This window comes from Bos indicus, chromosome 1, assembly GCF_029378745.1.
Source record: "Bos indicus isolate NIAB-ARS_2022 breed Sahiwal x Tharparkar chromosome 1, NIAB-ARS_B.indTharparkar_mat_pri_1.0, whole genome shotgun sequence".
In the NCBI taxonomy this organism is placed as follows: domain Eukaryota; kingdom Metazoa; phylum Chordata; class Mammalia; order Artiodactyla; family Bovidae; genus Bos; species Bos indicus.
The window spans coordinates 130,810,897-130,828,500 of NC_091760.1; the positions used below are offsets into that span (position 1 = coordinate 130,810,897).

The window sequence follows — 17,604 nt, forward strand, 5'->3', positions numbered from 1 at the left end:
TGGAACCAGTCTGTTGTTCCATGTCCAGTTCTAACTGTTGCTTCCTGACCTGCATACAAATTTCTCAAGAGGCAGATCAGGTGGTCTGGTATTCCCATCCTTTCAGAATTTTCCACAGTTGATTGTGATCCACAGAGTCAAAGGCTTTGGCATCGTCAAGAAAGCAGAAATAGATGTTTTTCTGGAACTCTCCCACTTTTTCCATGATCCAGCGGATGTTGGCAGTTTGATCTCTGGTTCCTCTGCCTTTTCTAAAACCAGCTTGAACATCTGGAAGTTCACAGTTCACGTATTGCTGAAGCCTGGCTTGGAGAATTTTGAGCATTACTTTACTACGTGTGAGATGAGTACAATTATGCGGTAGTTTGAGCATTCTCTGGCATTGCCTTTCTTTGGGATTGGAATGAAAACTGACCTTTTCCAGTCCTGTGGCTACTGCTGAGTTTTGCAAATTTGCTGGCATATTGAATGCAGCACTTTCACAGCATCTTCTTTCAGGATTTGAAAGACCTCAACTGGAATTCCATCACTTCCACTAGCTTTGTTTGTAGTGATGCTTTCTAAGACCCACTTGACTTGACATTCCAGGATGTCTGGCTCTAGGTCAGTGATCACACCATCGTGGTTATCTGGGTCGTGAAGATCTTTTTTGTACAGTTCTTCTGTGTATTCTTGCCATCTCTTCTTAATATCTTCTGCTTCTGTTAGGTCCATACCATTTCTGTCCTTTATCGAGCCCATCTTTGCATGAAATATTCCCTTAGTATCTCTGATTTTCTTGAAGAGATCTCTAGTCTTTCCCATTCTGTTGTTTTCCTCTGTTTGTTTGCATTGATCACTGAGGAAGGCTTTCTTATCTCTTCTTGCTATTCTTTGAAACTCTGCATTCAGATGCTTATATCTTTCCTTTGCTCCTTTGCTTTAACTTAAATTTTAAATTTGTTTTGTATGAGAAAATACCTTAACTACTAGTTACTCATTTAGATGTTGACTTTTTTTGGGCACTTGAGAAATTAATGAGAAGTTTTGTAATTTTCATAATTAAAACAATAAATTTAAATTATTTTTATGTAATTGTCAAAGCCCAAGTTTCTCACAAATGCTCAAATGACAAATGACAAGGCAGACAGCAGGTTCCACAGGCCACCTCCTGCAACACGACTTTGAGGTTGAACATGCAATTGAGAGAAGCCTTCAGCCATTGCCATCTATTTGCCGTATTCTTGTATCTCTGGTCTTGCATACATTTTGTGCTTCTTCCTTGATCTTGATGTCAGTGCTGTTTAAGTAATACCTAAGAAAACCCAGCGACATAAATTAGAAATTAAGGAATAAGACTTTGTCAGATAGGGTTGAGCTGTGGACAGCCACAACTCATAATTGTCAAAAAAGTATTTCATTCTCCTCCATAACCACTTTTCTTCCCACTTCCCTTCTGCAATAAGAATGTAAGCTATAAAGATACCAAAATCATGAAGAGGAAGGGACTCTTTCCAATATCAGCCCTTCATAAAAGGAAATCAACTCTGATGAGTCTCACTCATTCTGTTGGGAGGCAGATGAAATCCTTTCTAGAAATTTGGGTTTTCTGGAACTTAGGTTTCCATGTCCATCTGAACCCAACCTTCATGGGTAATCCCAAGTCATCCCCCCATGGGATGCTTTCTTATCCTATGTCTTGATAATTTCTAAGTGGCATCTGTAAGTGGGAAACTGGCTGTATTTAATAAACTAGGTACTGTTTATTTCCTGTGGGTAACTTACTATGATTTAAAGGATTTAAATGTATTCTAGTCAATAAAGTTTTATAAAGTGATAGATATAAACTCTGTTAAACTCTCTCAAGATAATTTTATGTTGATATATTAATGTACTTTTTCAGCTTATATTTGTAATTTGAATTTTAAGTATTTCTTTTTATTTTTTATTTTATTTTTTTAAGTATTTCTTTTTAAAAAAATTTATTTTTAATTGGAGGATATTTGCTTTACAGTGTTGTGTTGATTTCTGTACAACAAGGTGAATCAGCTATAGGTATACATACATCTCTCCCTCTTTAGTCTCCCTCAAAGGCCTTTAAGTATTTCTTAGTCATTTCTCTCTCCTCCCCTTCCTCTCACCTTCTCCTCTCCTCTTGCCCTGCCTTTATTTCCTTTTTTAAAAAAAAATTTAATGGTTAATGATTGTAGAATTCATATATTCAGTGTATCATTCTACTTCTAGCTAAGTATATAATCGCTTTTTTGCCTGCTTACCTATAGAATACCTCAGCAGAGACCATCTTTTGTTAACCTATATTAGCAATAATAGATTTTTGAGGCCTTAGTAATTGCACGTATACTTCTCCTTTCTTTTGACCATCTCTGTTCCTGTGTACCGAGAAAAAACGGATAAGTGGTTCAGAAGTTATAGGAGAGAAAAGTAATCTTTTTTTTCCTTTTAACTTTTAAACAGCTTCAAGCACTGCTTCAGATTTGGCCTAAACTGCCCCCCCGGGAGGCCCTTGAGCTTCTAGATTTCAACTATCCAGATCAGTATGTGCGAGAATATGCTGTGGGCTGCCTGCAACAGATGAGGTATCTCCTGCAGGAGGCTTTTTGGGGTCAAGGAATAACTTGTGGGTGAGAAGAGAAGTTGAGATCTGCTTGAATGTTCTGTAAGAAAGGAACAGGCTAGGAATGATTCCGTTCAAAGCATTTGTTCTCTTCCTCCCTATTATTCTCTCATACTCTCAAGTCTCTCCTATCCAACACACACACATACACACACACACACACACGATACAGATGTTTTTCTTTTTGGCCATACCACATGGCGTATAGTATCTTAGATCCCTGACCAAGGATTAAACCCACACCCCTGCAGTGGAAACATGGTATCTTAACCACTGAACCATTAGGGAAGTCTCCTCTCTATAACAGAAAAACAATCAAAAACTGCTTCTGGTGGTCCCCAAGATCACTCTCCAGTTCCATGACTCTTGGCTAAGATTTATTATAGCAAAAGAATACAGAGCAGAATTGGCAAAGGAAAAATTCATGGGGCAGAATCCAGAGGAAACCAGAGAGATGCTTCTAAGAGTTCTTTCCAAAAGGAGTCACACTGACTACACTTAATTCCCCCAGCAACAATTCGTGACAGCATGCCTGAATACTATCTACCAGAAAGCATGTTAGAGACTTGGTTGTAGTTTGTTTGTTCATTAGTTTGATTTTTATTAAGACCTAGTCATTTAAGTACCTCTGTTTAGCATATTCCCACATCCTAGACTCCCAGAATGAAAATGGGTGTTGGGCATAAGCAGTACTGTTTGCAGAACAGTTTAAGCAGTGACCTAGTCTTATTTGTTAGGGTGGTGAGAAGCCTTCCCTGTCTACATTCCCAGATGCCAGCCAAGGGCTAACCTTGTATGCTTACTTTTTCAAAGGATAGCAATCTCGCTTGCTATTCTATTAACTCTTTTCTGTCCACTACCCAGAACTAAGAAATATTAATTTCTTAATTTGTATTTTTAAAGTTTTTACTTTTAAGTATTTTTTAAGCAATTAACATTACAGTTAGAGTCTTCATAGTTTGCTTATTTAGTCCTGATTACTTTCACTTCTCAGAGACAACTGTTAACACAAATTTGGTGTGTATTTTCTATACATCATTTTTCTGTTTTTATCAGTTTTATATATCTGTACAGTATAGGTATGAGGTAATATTGTACATTTAAAAATTAGTTAAATGTGTCTTGTCACATATATATTGTTTTACATAGTTTTTTTTTCCTTTATCAAACATTATGTTTTTGAGGGTAGTCTTCTCCTGTTATGTATAAATGTAGTTTATTCCTTCCACTAGTGTGTAATATTCTGTCATAGATATTTATTACATTTCTCCATTTCTCTATTGAAGAACATTTTAGATTTCTCAAAATTTCCCATTATTAACAATGCAGTGAACATGTTTGTATAGTCCCTTTAGGGTAATACATGTGTGAGAATCTGTGGGATTTATTTGATAAAATATCATTTCTGAGACAATCTCAGACAATGAGCATTTAAAATTTTTTCCATTTTCCTTCTAGCCTCAAAAGGAGGGGTTATACTGTATGGTTTGCTTTTTTTTTTTTTTTCTTTTGGCTGTGACGCACAGCATGTGGGATCTTAGTTCTCAGACCAAGGGTCAGACCTGCACCTCCTGCATTGGCAGTCCAGAATCTTAACCATTGGACCACCAGGGAAGTCTCTGTATGATTATTTAAAAAGCAAAACTTCTCAGAAAATTAAGGATATAGTGATTTTTTTTTCTTTTTAAAATAAATCATTTATGTTTTAAATTGTGTGATATTCAAAGCAAATTATACAAAATATTTTTTCAGGTATGTCTATGAGACGTCTTTTTAAGTATTAGGAAAGAGGAGGCCCCTTCTATACTTCTGTCACACTATTTATAGGTTTTATAATGGGCATGGATTTTACAGTAAGCTTAAAATTGTTGTATAGATAGTTTTTAAAAATGAGGCTCCCCATTGTTCCTCAGCCTCCCTAAGTTTGCATTGGATACCTGAGGGGCAGGCTACCTGCCACCTCCTTGGAATGAGCCAATTGTTGTTTTCAAATATATTGACCCCTAGGCAGAGATTGCTGTGATCTCATGTTCCATATAGGTAATTCTAATGTGTCTTCCTCTGTTAAATTTTCTGCTTGTGAGGTTTGTTTTTTTTTTTTTTTTCAGATGAATAATGTTCTAGATTTAGGTTCCACATCTGATTTAGACTACATTCTTAACCGTTTATTGTCCAAGACTAGTCACCAAGTAGAGGACTTGAGATAACATATCTTAACCTGACTACAGGAATTGCCTCTAATGAGACTGTTTACATGTGAATGGTTTGGAGATAGATACAAAATAGAGAGCCACAATCTTAATTAATTCAGCTCATTTAATTATAGTGTTTTGTTAATTCCTTGAGTCCTTCCAACTTATAAATGTACTCTTTATTCTTCAAAGTATTTGAAAATTTTAATTGTTCGTTCATTATCTGGGATCAAAAATTACTTAACCCTTTGATAGGAAAGGAAAATTAAGTTGCTGAAGTACTGATGGAATTTGTATTTAAAAAAACTGATTGAGTGAGTATGTAAACTTCTTCAGCATGATCAGAAAACTATTTTTATTATAACTCTGGGCTGATTGTAAATACAGTCATCATTTGTATCAACCTCGTTAACTTACTGAAAGTGCCCCATATAGCTGTTCTTTGCTCCTTTTCATATACTCTTCTGTCCACCGAAATCCTCAGCTTATTTTGTGTTATTATAGTCATGAAAGTGAATATAAGCATGCAACAGGCTTGACCCAAAAGAACCACTGTTTCAAAGTTAGTGTTTGAAGTTTTATAAGTAAGAGGGGTCTTTTTCCAGCTCTGATTGTTGAGTGACTTACTCTGTGTTTTGTTTCTTTCAGTGATGAAGAACTCTCTCAATATCTTTTACAGTTGGTGCAAGTTTTAAAATATGAGCCTTTTCTTGATTGTGCCTTGTCTAGATTCCTACTAGAAAGAGCACTTGCTAATCGGAGGATAGGGCAGTTTTTATTTTGGCACCTCAGGTAAGTCTTTTATATTTCAAATTGAGTCCACTATATGCTTTTGTGAGTATTAATCAACATAATATAGGACGTTTAGCAGAACAGTCCAGCTGCTTTGTTTCTGAGTCATCCATAACATTTATGCTTTCCTGGTGTCTTCTCCTATTTCTCAATACCCAGATTCTCAATTTTCATGATTTAGCAATGTAACTCAGATAAATAAGTGTCCCTCTATGCCTCCTTGATTTTTAACTGTAATTAATAACTTTTCATCATAGTAATTTTTATTACTACTACTGATGGTTATAAGTATTGCTGTTTTCCAGTAAAGTATACTTACTGTGTTGACATATTTGGATTAAGAAATAGACTTACTTATTCCTACAAAAGGTTGTGGATAGTTGTATCATCATTGCTACTATTGCGTAAGTAAAGATTTTAGGAATTCCCTGGTGGCTCAGAGGTAAAGAATCCACCTGCCAACGAAAGAGACACAGGTTCAGTCCCTGATAGAAGAAGATCCGACACACCGTGGAGCAACTAAACCCGTACACTATAGTTATTGAGCCTGTGCTGTAGAGCCTGGGAGTAGCAGCTACTGAAGTGCGTGTGCCCTAGAACTCGAGGTCTGAAACAAAGGAAGCCACCACAATGAGAAACCAATGCACCACAACTGGAGAAAAGCCCATCCAGCAACATAGACCCAAGGCAGCCAAAAAATAAATAAAATTATGTATGTATACACACACACACACACACACACACACACAAAAGATTTTAGGTTTTCCTATATCAGCAACTTTATTTTTAGCTTCTTTATTGACAAGGTCATTTTCAGAAATATATCAGTGTTAGTAAACCAGTTTATATGGGAGTAAAATTGAGAAAGAGAGCTAAAGATCTTTTGTTTCCTAGGAAAATTGTCAGTTCTTTGTTTCTGACTCTACTCAGACATTTGTGATTTTTTTCCACCTGGACTTCGTGTTTTTGAAGCTAATCAGTAACAGAAAGATAACTTTTCTCCTCTTTGGCTTAGCTTCTTAAAGAAAATAAGCTGTATAGTATTTTGATGTAATTTTAGGGGTTATAGTTATGAATCTTGATTTCTTTATTATTAACGTTTTAACTTACCTTCTTTCTCATCTAGTTCAATCTTCTTATTTTTAAATCCTCAAATGAATAACAGAGTAAGCTATTCCTTCCTTTCAAATGTGTTTACCATTCTTTAAATGAGAAAAAATATCAAATAGAAGTCAATTGAGAGATTTGTTAATTGTGTGATATGAGTCAGATCTATTTCATCTTCAGTTCAGTTCAGTTCAGTCGCTCAGTTGTGTCCGACTCTTTGCAACCCCATGTATCGAAGCACGCCAGGCCTCCCTGTCCATCACCAACTCCCAGAGTTCACTCGGACTCACGTCCATCGAGTCGGTGATGCCATCCAGCCATCTCATCCTCTGTCGTCCCCTTTTCCTTCTGCCCCCAATCCCTCCCAGCATCAGAGTCTTTTCCAATGAGTCAACTCTTCGCATGAGGTGGCCAAAGTACTGAGTTTCAGCTTCAGCATCATTCCTTCCAAAGAAATCCCAGGGCTGATCTCCTTCAGAATGGACTGGTTGGATCTCCTTGCAGTCCATGGGACTCCTTGCAGTCCATGGGACTCTTAGGAGTCTTCTCCAACACCACACTTCAAAAGCATCAATTCTTCAGCGCTCAGCTTTCTTCAGCGTCCAACTCTCACATCCATACATGACTACTGGAAAAACCATAGCCTTGACTAGATGGACCTTTTTTGGCAAAGTTATGTCTCTGCTTTTTAATATGCTATGTAGGCGGGTCATAGCTTTCCTTCCAAGGACTAAGTGTCTTTTAATTTCATGGCTGCAATCACCATCATCTTAATTGTCTATAAATTGGTAATATTATCATTTCACTCCAAAAAACAAGATGTAAAAACTTCAGATTTCATGGAATAAACCATTAACTAATGTTAATATCACATTTCTTTTCAAACTACAGTGTTTAAAGAATTAAAAGTTTAGCATCCAACCAGTGACTGTATATGTGATATGATCTTCCTTTCTTTGATAAGCATCATCAGTTAATTTCATTAAAAAGTATTTTCATTTGGGGACCTGAAGTATTTGATAAATCTTTACTGTTACCTTTTTGCAGATCTGAAGTACACATTCCTGCTGTTTCAGTACAATTTGGTGTTATCCTTGAAGCGTACTGCCGGGGAAGCGTAGGTCACATGAAGGCGCTTTCTAAGCAGGTATCAGCTTGTTTTAATCTTCATGTTCACTTTGCCACATGATATATGATAAATTGTGTCATATGCTATTTCTCCCATCACATTGTTTCATAAGAGATTTCCATATCTAAATTCAATTAATACATTTTTTAATAAACAATGTAAGCTTAGAAATTAAGTTTTGGCAAATTTAGCAGAATGTTATAGAATGCTATTTGAAAAATTAGGATTCCTCATAGTATTAGTACCATGACTTAACTTTTAGTAGCAAATACCTATTTAGACATGCTTAACAATGGGTTTGATGGTAACTGTTGTGAAATCTTTAGACTCTGTTTTTTCATACCACTGAGATACTCTTTCCAATAAGAATAGTGTATATGATTCATATGCTCTGTCATTTGTTTTAGATTGACATATTTTGACACCTTAGTTCGTAGGTGTTATAACTTCTAGAATTCAATATACTCAAGCTGCTTTTTCAAACTGTGTACACATGCCTGAAACTGTGATATTTCAGGCATGAAATATCTCTCATATTCTGTCATTTTCTTCCTAGGTCTTCATTTTCTAATCATTGCAGATAATGAGGTATTAGTCATTTTTAATAGATTAGATATTAAATGCTTACTATATGCCAGGAACCAAAATAAGTGTTTTAAGTATGCTATTTTACTCTCCTAATAATGTGCCACAGTAGTCACTGATACTGCCTGGATTTGACAAGGTGAAAAACAAGGTTTTAAGAGATTAAATAAGTTGCCTAAAAGTTCACAGTTATTAAGTAAAAGAATAAGTTTCAGACTTAGTTCTGTCCAACTATAAAACTAAATCTCTTTTTTTTTATTATTATACTGGGAGTTTTCACACTTTTTAGCAATAGTCCTCTTTTTTAAATCAAAATAAAATAGACAACAATTTCATTTTTTCAGTATAAATGTATCTTTGAAGCTAAAGTAAAACATAAGCCAATAAACAGATGCTGTTTTACTGAATACAGAATTCCATCAAGGGTTATTGTTGACAGTTGTCTCAGTATCCAGTTATTTGTGTATTTTTGTTTTGGAGATAGTCTTGACTCATACAGCTAAGTAATTGCAAATAGCAATGGTTTTTCAAGAGCTTTCGTCCAAATGAGATGCATAACCATGGCCCAGGCTTGATTGTTGGTGGCTTCTTGGTGCCCTAAAGGATGAAATGAGAGCATTTCTGCCATCAAGGGAAGCAGCCCTGTATTAGCTTCTTCATGCTGAAATTGTTCATTGACAGATAGCAATGACATGCTCTTGTTCTTTAGCAATAATTTTTCATGAATTGAATGTTATCTAGTCTACCACTAGAAGTTTTTTTTTTTTTCACTTTAGAAATCCATTTATTCACAAATGATTTGTGCTGTTACAAGGGTAACAAATCTGAGTGTTACATACAGTCTTAACCAGTTAGTGGCCTTATTAACACATGGGGTTCAGAATCAGACTTCTCAAACAGAAAATAATAATCAGGATGAGACTAAGTGGTGAAGGAAAGACAGAGGCCACGGAGGGAGGAAAGCTGTAGGGGGGCAGGGATGAGAGGTGACAGTGAGGCTGGGGCTCCCTAGCAGAGAAAGTGGCAGGGCTGACGGGTGGGGCTGAGCAGAAGAGCCCCCACCCTATGCCGGTCTGCAGCAAAGGAGTGCCTTCTGTTGCTGACATTCTCCTGGGAAACTGCACAGTCCTGCTGATATCACCATTTCAATTGCTGCTGCCCTGGGAAGTAAACAGAAAAGAGCCAAATACTGCAGCTCCGTCAGTGGTATGGGAAGGCAAGGGCTGGGGTAGGGTGAAGAGACAGGAACTGAGAGAGCACAAAAGGGACCAACTTCAGAAGAAAAAGGACAGATCAAAGTAAGAGGTTGAAACCTTTACCAGTTATTTTGCTTAAGTTAAAGTTCTAAGTAGTAAAGGAACTGAAAGCAGGGTCTCAGATATTGGTACACCGACATTCATAGGGCATTATTCACAACAGCCAAAAGGTGGAAGGAACCCAAGTGTCCATCGATGAAAGACTGGATAAACAAAATGCGGTACAATCAGCCCTCAACACATCCATGGATCCCACATCTGTGGAGTCAGTCAACTGTGGACCAAAAATATTCAGAAAGTTACAGAAAGGAAAACTTGAACTTACTGTGTGCTGGCAACTATTTACATGGCATTGTATTTGGTCATTATAAGTAATTTAGAAATGATTTAAAGTATCCAGGATGGTATGTATAAGTTATATGCAAATACTATACCATTTTATATAAGGGACTTGAGAATCCACAGATACAGAGGGAGGTCCTGGAACCAAAGAAACTGAGGGATGACTGTATCATCCAGTGGAATATTACTCATTCTTACCAAGGAAGGAAGTCCTGTAACATGCTACACATTGATAAACCCTGAGGGCATTATGTTAAGGAGAATAAGCCAGTCACAAAAAGATGAACAGTGTATGATTCCACTTATACAAGGTAGTCAAATGCATAGGAGTAGAAAGTAAAATGGTGGTTGCTGGGGGGCAGGGGGAAAAGAAGAGTTTTTTAATGAGTCCAGAGTTTCAGATTTGCAAGACGAAAAGGTTCTGGAGATATTTCACAAGATGAATATAATTAACATCACTGAACTGTACACTTTTAAGTGGTTTAAGACTAAAGTTTATGTTCTGTGTTTTTTTACCACAATGAAAAAGAAATTCTGGGTACTGATTAAAAATTAGAGTGTAAGAGGAAGGGAAAAATACAAACCTTCTAGAATTTGTTGATATTTTATCTAGGTGGAGAGATTAATAAGATCACACATCTGTAATTCTCTTAAAGTATTAATATTAATACAAAAAAGTTTAAAGGCTGGGGCAAAATCAGTAGGTATGTAAGAAATACTATGAGTCTGAGCTCCAATGGGCTTCAGAGGTACATTTCCAGAGAAGAGCTTTGGAAAGAGAGGTAGATTATGAGAAAGATGAAGAGGCATATGTTACAGGCACATGTTCTCCCCACGCCCAAAACCATCCCGGCTGACTGCGGTGACTGTGGACAACCACGAGGCACTGTGGCATCCTCGGGGAGCCGCCCAGGGAAGTTATCCCCAGTTTCCCACATCCCTCCTTGGCGCTTAAAGTGATGAGACTTCTCCCTCAGCACCTTGTGAGGATTTTAACTTCAGTGCTTCCCAAGATCCACCTCAGGAGAAGTCAGTCTGTCCACAGGAGGCATAGTTTCCAAAGCTGTCCACTGTGAACCTCTGAGAGATGTGAATTGAATTGAGCTTTAGGGTACCAAAGTAGAAGTTTTCAAATAGCATTGGGGTCTTTCCTGAACAGAGTATTCATGACTGTAGCATGGAGTTTCACACTATTCCACTCTTTCACTATTAGTCCAGATGCCTGAAAACGTTCCAGCACTCGATCAACCAATTCCTGCAGCCTGTTGGAGCCATCTTTCATATGGACTTTGGCATAAAGAACATCCACCATGCCAGGATCATCATTCATGTATTCTATCCCTGACATCTCTACTTCCAGGGGTTTGCCCCCTGAAATGTCATCAATGAATTCCTCTTTACACTGCTGTAGCATCTCACATGTCTGCTGGATCTCTTGTTCACTCAAAAGCACCAACATCCCAATAGTTAGGGGAAGCTTTTTAGGATTCTGGAAAATGCTGCTATCAACCCCATGATCCATGGAGCACTTCTCCAGTACTTCCTCCTGGAATTTCAGAAATCGTTCCTGAACTTCAGCTTCATTGAGGAAAAAGGCAAGGAAGTGAGTGAAGGGCTGCTTTCTTCTAAAAGTGAGCAGAAGAACATCAATCCGAGTTCAGGCTGAAATTACACCACTTCGATGCTGACCAGTGATTACAATTTCTCCTTCTTGTCCAGGCTTAGGAATGCTAATAGAAGTTTTGGTCTCCACTTCTAGTTTCTTTTTAGTGTCCCCTCTCTTTCCAACAATATGCTTGTAGAGTAGGCTGGGGGCCTTCACGGTACATCGGAAACCTTGTGGGGTCTGCACCACCTCGTAGGTTTCACAGGGCTCTTCTGCACACTCCACGAGGCCTTGGTAATAGTCATCATCTTCTTTTTCATGTTGATAAGTCTGTTCTTGGATGGGATTCTTCCTATAAACCCGTCCACCAATTTTTATAAGCTGTGGACGCAGAACTTCCATGATTATGTGGATCTTTATACAGGCCTGAAGGGACTAGTGAAGTGGAGAAAGGAGGAGGAGGAACTGGAGCCTGCCGCAGAGGGCGTGTAAGAGGCAGAAGTTTTTTAAAAAATGACTTTATATATTAAGAACCTTATTCAGAACCTGCTATATGCCAGGGTTTGTGTTAGGTATTGGTGATCTGAAGCCACATTAGCTATGTTGCTGCCATCAAGTATTTTATATTCAATAGAATAGGTAGGAAGCATCACTATGAACAAAGCTAATGCATGTGATGGAATTCCAGCTGAGCTATTTCAAATGATAAAAGATGATGCTGTGAAAGTGCTGCACTCAATATGCCAGCAAATTTGGAAATTTGGTCACAGCTCATGAATTGCACACATGGCCATTTCACCTTCAAAATAAAATGAACAGCCAGGTACACTTTTCAAAGTTCTGCACACTGGGAGTATTTCCCTTCACTGCTGTCCTTTAGATATATTCCTGAAAGTGGCTGTCGTACCACAGTTGTATCCTGCCTATGTATTGTAATCCAGTCATCTGTAAACCATGATTAAGTCTTCTCTCTCTGTATCTATTCGTCATAAAGAACTTCCCATGAGGCCATGTTGTAGGCTAGGAGAAGGAAGATAGTGTAACAGGAGTGGGAAATCATGGATATGTCGGCTACTCCTTCATGTAACTTGAGCCTTCAGGGCCAGATTGGGCTCAGATCAGATCAGTCGCTCAGTCGTGTCCGACTCTTTGCCACCCCATGAATCGCAGCACGCCAGGCCTCCCTGTCCAACACCAACTCCCGGACTTCACTCAGACTCACGTCCATCGACTCAGTGATGCCATCCAGCCATCTCATCCTCTGCCGTCCCCTTCTCCTCCTGCCCCTAATTCCTCCCAGCATCAGTCTTTTCCGATGAGTCAACTCTTCGCATGAGGTGACCAAAGTACTGGAGTTTCAGCTTTAGCATCATTCCTTCCAAAGAAATCCCAGGGCTGATCTCCTTGCAGTCCAAGGGACTCTCAAGAGTCTTCTCCAACACCACAGTTCAAAAGCATCAATTCTTCGGCGCTCAGACTTCTTCACAGTCCAACTCTCACATCCATACATGACCACAGTCTTATATATAACCACTTTCACTGGATCATGAAGTGCCACTGTGCTCGCCCATCTTTATGTGTGCTGGGTTAGATAAAACCTGGTTCTTGACAGGCAGCTCAGGTTGCATGATTACATTCACTCTCCTCTCAAACCTAGAAGCAAACTCGAAGAGCTATTTCTCAAAAAGAGAGTAGCTGTCAGAAGGGGATGGTAGGTTTTTGTTTCTCTGCCAAATCCTAAGGACTTGTGCTATGGTTCAGCTCTATGAGCCTGCCAAAGGCCGTTCAAGCTCCATTAGGTCTGTTGGATCATGTGGCCACAACGTGTGTGGCAGTTTGGGCTTGCTGCAGAGCCTTCTCTTGTTCTGGACTTCATTCAAAACCTGCACCTTTTCAGGTGCTGGATCACTCAATACATAGGCCAAGGTACAAGAGGAATATGTTGTCTCCAAAATCCAAAGAGGTTCACTAGGTTGTGCCTTATTTTGCTTGTAAAGAGGGTCCTGAGCACCAGATTATTTTTTACCTTAGAAGGGACATCTTGACATGCTCTACACTGTTTGAGCTCTAGAAATTTCACTGAGTTTGAAGGCCTCAAATTTTTTGCTGAATTTATTTCCCACTTTCTGAAATACAAATTTAAGTCCAGAGAAGTTGCTGCATGTTACTCACTGGGTTCAGTCAGCATAATGTTATCACTGTAATGGACCAGCATGATATCTTATTGAAGGGAAAGTCGATCAGGATTCCTTCAAATGAACTATGACATAGAGCTGGAGAGTTAATATACTCCTGAGTTAGGACAATGGAAGTGTATTGTTGGCATTGCTAACTTAAGCAGATTGCTTATGGTGGTCCTTATTGACACGTGTGGAAAATAAAGCATTTGTCTAATCAGTAGTTGCATACCAGATACCAGGAGATAAGTTACTTTATTTATGCAGTGAAACTGCCTCTGGTATATACCACCTGGTTAAGGCGGTAACAATCCCCTGTAATTCTCTAAGAGTCATCTATCTTTTGCATTGGCCAAGTAGGCAGGATGAATGAGGATGTGATGGGAATCACCACCTTGCATCTTTCAAGTCCTTGATGATAACACTAACCTATACAGTTATTCCAGGAATGTATTTACTGTTTTCTTAGGTAGAAATGGGTTTCCCTTGTAGCTCAGTCGGTAAAGAATCTGCCTGCAGTGCAGGAGACCCAGGTTCATTCCCTGGGTAGGGACAATCCCCTGGAGAAGGAAATAGCAAGCCATTCGAGTATCCTTGCCTGGAAAATCTCATGGACAGAGGAGCCTGGTGGGCTGCAGTCCATGGGCTCGCAAAGAGTCGGGCATGACTGAGCGACTAACACTAGGTAGAAACAGTTGTAATAACTTCCACCCAGCCTTTCCGACCATAGTAGCCCTCACTCCAGAGATCAGGGAACCAACATGGGAATTCTGCCAGCTTCTGAGTATTATCTGTTTCAGTTATACATTCTGGAACTACAGAAATAACCACAAGATGTATTTGGAACTAACTGTGCCCTTTGCAAGAAAGATCTATGCTAAAACTCTTTTGTTAACTTGACCTCCATAAGCCCCCCCTTCGTTTGGTGAACGTCAGTGACGTTTTGAGTCACTTTGCATTAGTGCCATTTTAAAGACAAGTGTCCAAAAATCCCTGAAAAGCCTGATTATTTCCTTTCTCCCAGTGTGTAGTTACTGTGGCAAAAGGCCACAGTCTCTTTGGGTAAAGTCAGTTTCAGCTTGGTTGATACTGTAGAGTTCACAGGCGTCATTTGATGTTGATGAAAGTATCGGGGGATTTATCAACTTTTCAGTTTTTCTATGTATATGAGTCCATGTTAGAAAAATGAGTCCTGAAGGTTTACTACTTAATGCTGTTGTATAAATTTAGACCATAAGCAGTATGTGATTGTAATTATTACAGTATGTAAGCTGTAAATATTAGCAGGGTAGTTTCATCTCAGTTCAGTTCAGTCACTCAGTTGTGTCCTACTCTTTGCGACCCCATGAACCGCAGCATTCCAGTACAGCATGCCTCCCTGTACATCACCAGCTCCCAGAGTTTACTCAAACTCATGTCCATTGAGTTGGTGATGCCATCCAACCATTTCATCCTCTGTCGTCCCCTTCTCCTCCTGCCCTCAATCTTTCCCAGCATCAGGGTCTTTTCAAATGAGTCAGCTCTTCGCATCAGGTGGCCAAAGTATTGGAGTTTCAGCTTCAACATCAGTCCTTCCAATGAACACTCAAGACTGTCCAATGAACACTCAAGACCTGTCCATCCTAAAGGATGGACAGGTTGGATCTCCTTGCAGTCCAAGTTTCATCTAGGTAATGTAAACTGAAAGTAGTATATTCACCTCACGTAACTGACATTTTATGTAGTATTAAATATGCTCTCCCAGACTATGTTTTTTGATACTACATTGTATTTTCCTTGTGACAAAGACTCCTCTCCCTTTTTACCTTTTCTAAAATCTCTCACTTGAACGCCATTTGTTTCCCAACTCCTAACCTTCTGTTCAGGGTTTCCCTGCTGGCTCAGAGGTATAGAATCCATGTATCAGTACAAGAGATATGGGTTCAGTCCCTGGGTGCAGAAGATCCCCTGGAGAAGGAAATGGCAACCCATTCCCGTATTGTTGCCTGGGATATCCCATGGACAGAGGAGTCCGGCACGCTATACTCCATGGGGTTACTAAAGAGTTGAACACAACTTAGCGACTAAACAACAATAATTCCCTTTTCAAAATCCCTGCAGTAATTTTCATTGCATGAATAATAAAATTCAGCTTTTCACAAAGTCAATTAAGACACCACCATTCCCCCGCACCTTGATAAAGTCCCTACTTCTTTGGACTCATTCATATGATCAAACTACACTGGGCATTTTCTTGTTTCTCTGAGAACCCCAGTTTGATTTTTACAACACCAAAAATATGGCATATGTCGGATCACATTATTCTTACTCTTTCTTACTAATGAACAGTCAGGGGAAGATGGTACCCTTTACATGGCAATTCTTGTTATCACTGTAAACTTACAGTGTGACAAGGTGTTGAAACACTTAAAAGTATTTGGTTAATGGCCATGTGGCTATTCAGAACACTGTTCCAGGAAATGTATATCAACACAATTATCTATAGGCCCTGAACATTTGCAACTGTACAAATGTGGAAGAAATTAAAATTTGAAATACTACAAAAAGTTCTTATTTGCATAGTCCACTTTTCAGCTAGTTCCCTTCTCAGAAGTGTTTGTACAGCTCCTGAAATTGTTGAGAAATGGGCTGTCTGTGGTTTTGACAGATGGCTAACTTGGCAAGCTTCAGCAATCTTGATTTTATCTTCCAACTACATAGAACCTTTCCAGTTTCCTGTGAGCAAGCCCTCAGCCTGTCTGTAGAAACAACATGCTGAATTCACTTCCCTGTAGAGTCTTAGTGGTTTCTTTGTATAGAAGCAAAATTCAGAAATGAAAACATGGTGTAAAATAAATCTGTTCATGGAAATGCAAACCATAGTGTTCATGTTTGTTGCATACATATTCTATATGCTTGTTATATGCAGTTTACATGTTGATGTATGTATTTAATATTTGTCAGTTGTTTCCAGTTTTAATGACATAATAATAGAATGAAATATTCCTTTCTATGTTTTATGGCTGGCCAAGGCTAGGTCTTAAAGAATTTGACTAATATGACCTGGACAGTTCTTAAGTTGGTAAAAATAAGATTGACTTTTAAACACATGATTTTGATTCAGTTGGCCCTTGTTGATTCCCCTTGTACTACTTGCGTAAGTTTTTTTTTATTTGCTTAAGTTTTGATAGAGGCTTCTCTGGTACCTCAGCTAGCAAAGAATTCACCTGCAATGTAAGAGATTTGACCCAGTTCAATTCCTGGGTCAGGAAGATCTGCTGGAGAAAGGATAGGCTACCCACTCCAGTATTGTTGGGCTTCCCTTATGGCTCAGCCGGTAAAGAATCAACCTGCAATGCGGGAGACCTGGGTTCGATCCCTGGGTTGTGAAGATCTCCTGGAGAAGGGAAAGGCTACCCACTCCAGTATTCTGGCCTGGAGAATTCCAGGACTGTATAGTCCATCACGTTGCAAAAAGAGTTGGACACATCTGAGCAACTTTCACTTTCAAGTTTTGATAGCTAGAGTTTACCTCATTATAAAAACCAGTAATTTAGACTTGAACAACAGCTATTGTTGTCTGTATTCATATTTATTTTATTGAACAGTTATTTATGTTATACCCTTAGTGGAAAGAGAATATACTGAGAAGATGTTAAACAAGAGTGTTAAAGAAAATGTTAAACGAAGATAGTAATGTCAATCCCAGGGTTACTTGTAAATACAGATTTTCCTTTCATACTATAGAGTTGCCCAGTTAGAGTGTGGTTCAGATTCGTTGTGTTTCAAATTCTATTTGAACTCAGTTAGTTACAGAGTTCTGAG

The 17,604-nt window shown here is 38.7% G+C and overlaps 1 protein-coding gene and 1 pseudogene across 2 annotated transcripts in view; one reads left to right on the plus strand and one right to left on the minus strand.

Annotated features, from left to right (window-relative positions):
- PIK3CB (phosphatidylinositol-4,5-bisphosphate 3-kinase catalytic subunit beta) overlaps window positions 1-17,604 on the plus strand; it is a 180,187-nt gene that overhangs the window by 136,113 nt on the left and 26,470 nt on the right. For both annotated transcript variants that reach the window (XM_019961790.2, XM_070794147.1), the window contains exons 14-16: window positions 2,455-2,576; window positions 5,455-5,598; window positions 7,753-7,852. In XM_019961790.2, coding sequence (XP_019817349.1) covers window positions 2,455-2,576; window positions 5,455-5,598; window positions 7,753-7,852 — 366 coding nt within the window. The remainder of the gene's footprint in view (window positions 1-2,454; window positions 2,577-5,454; window positions 5,599-7,752; window positions 7,853-17,604) is intronic.
- On the minus strand, window positions 9,175-12,134 carry LOC109559811 (activating signal cointegrator 1 complex subunit 1 pseudogene; annotated as a pseudogene).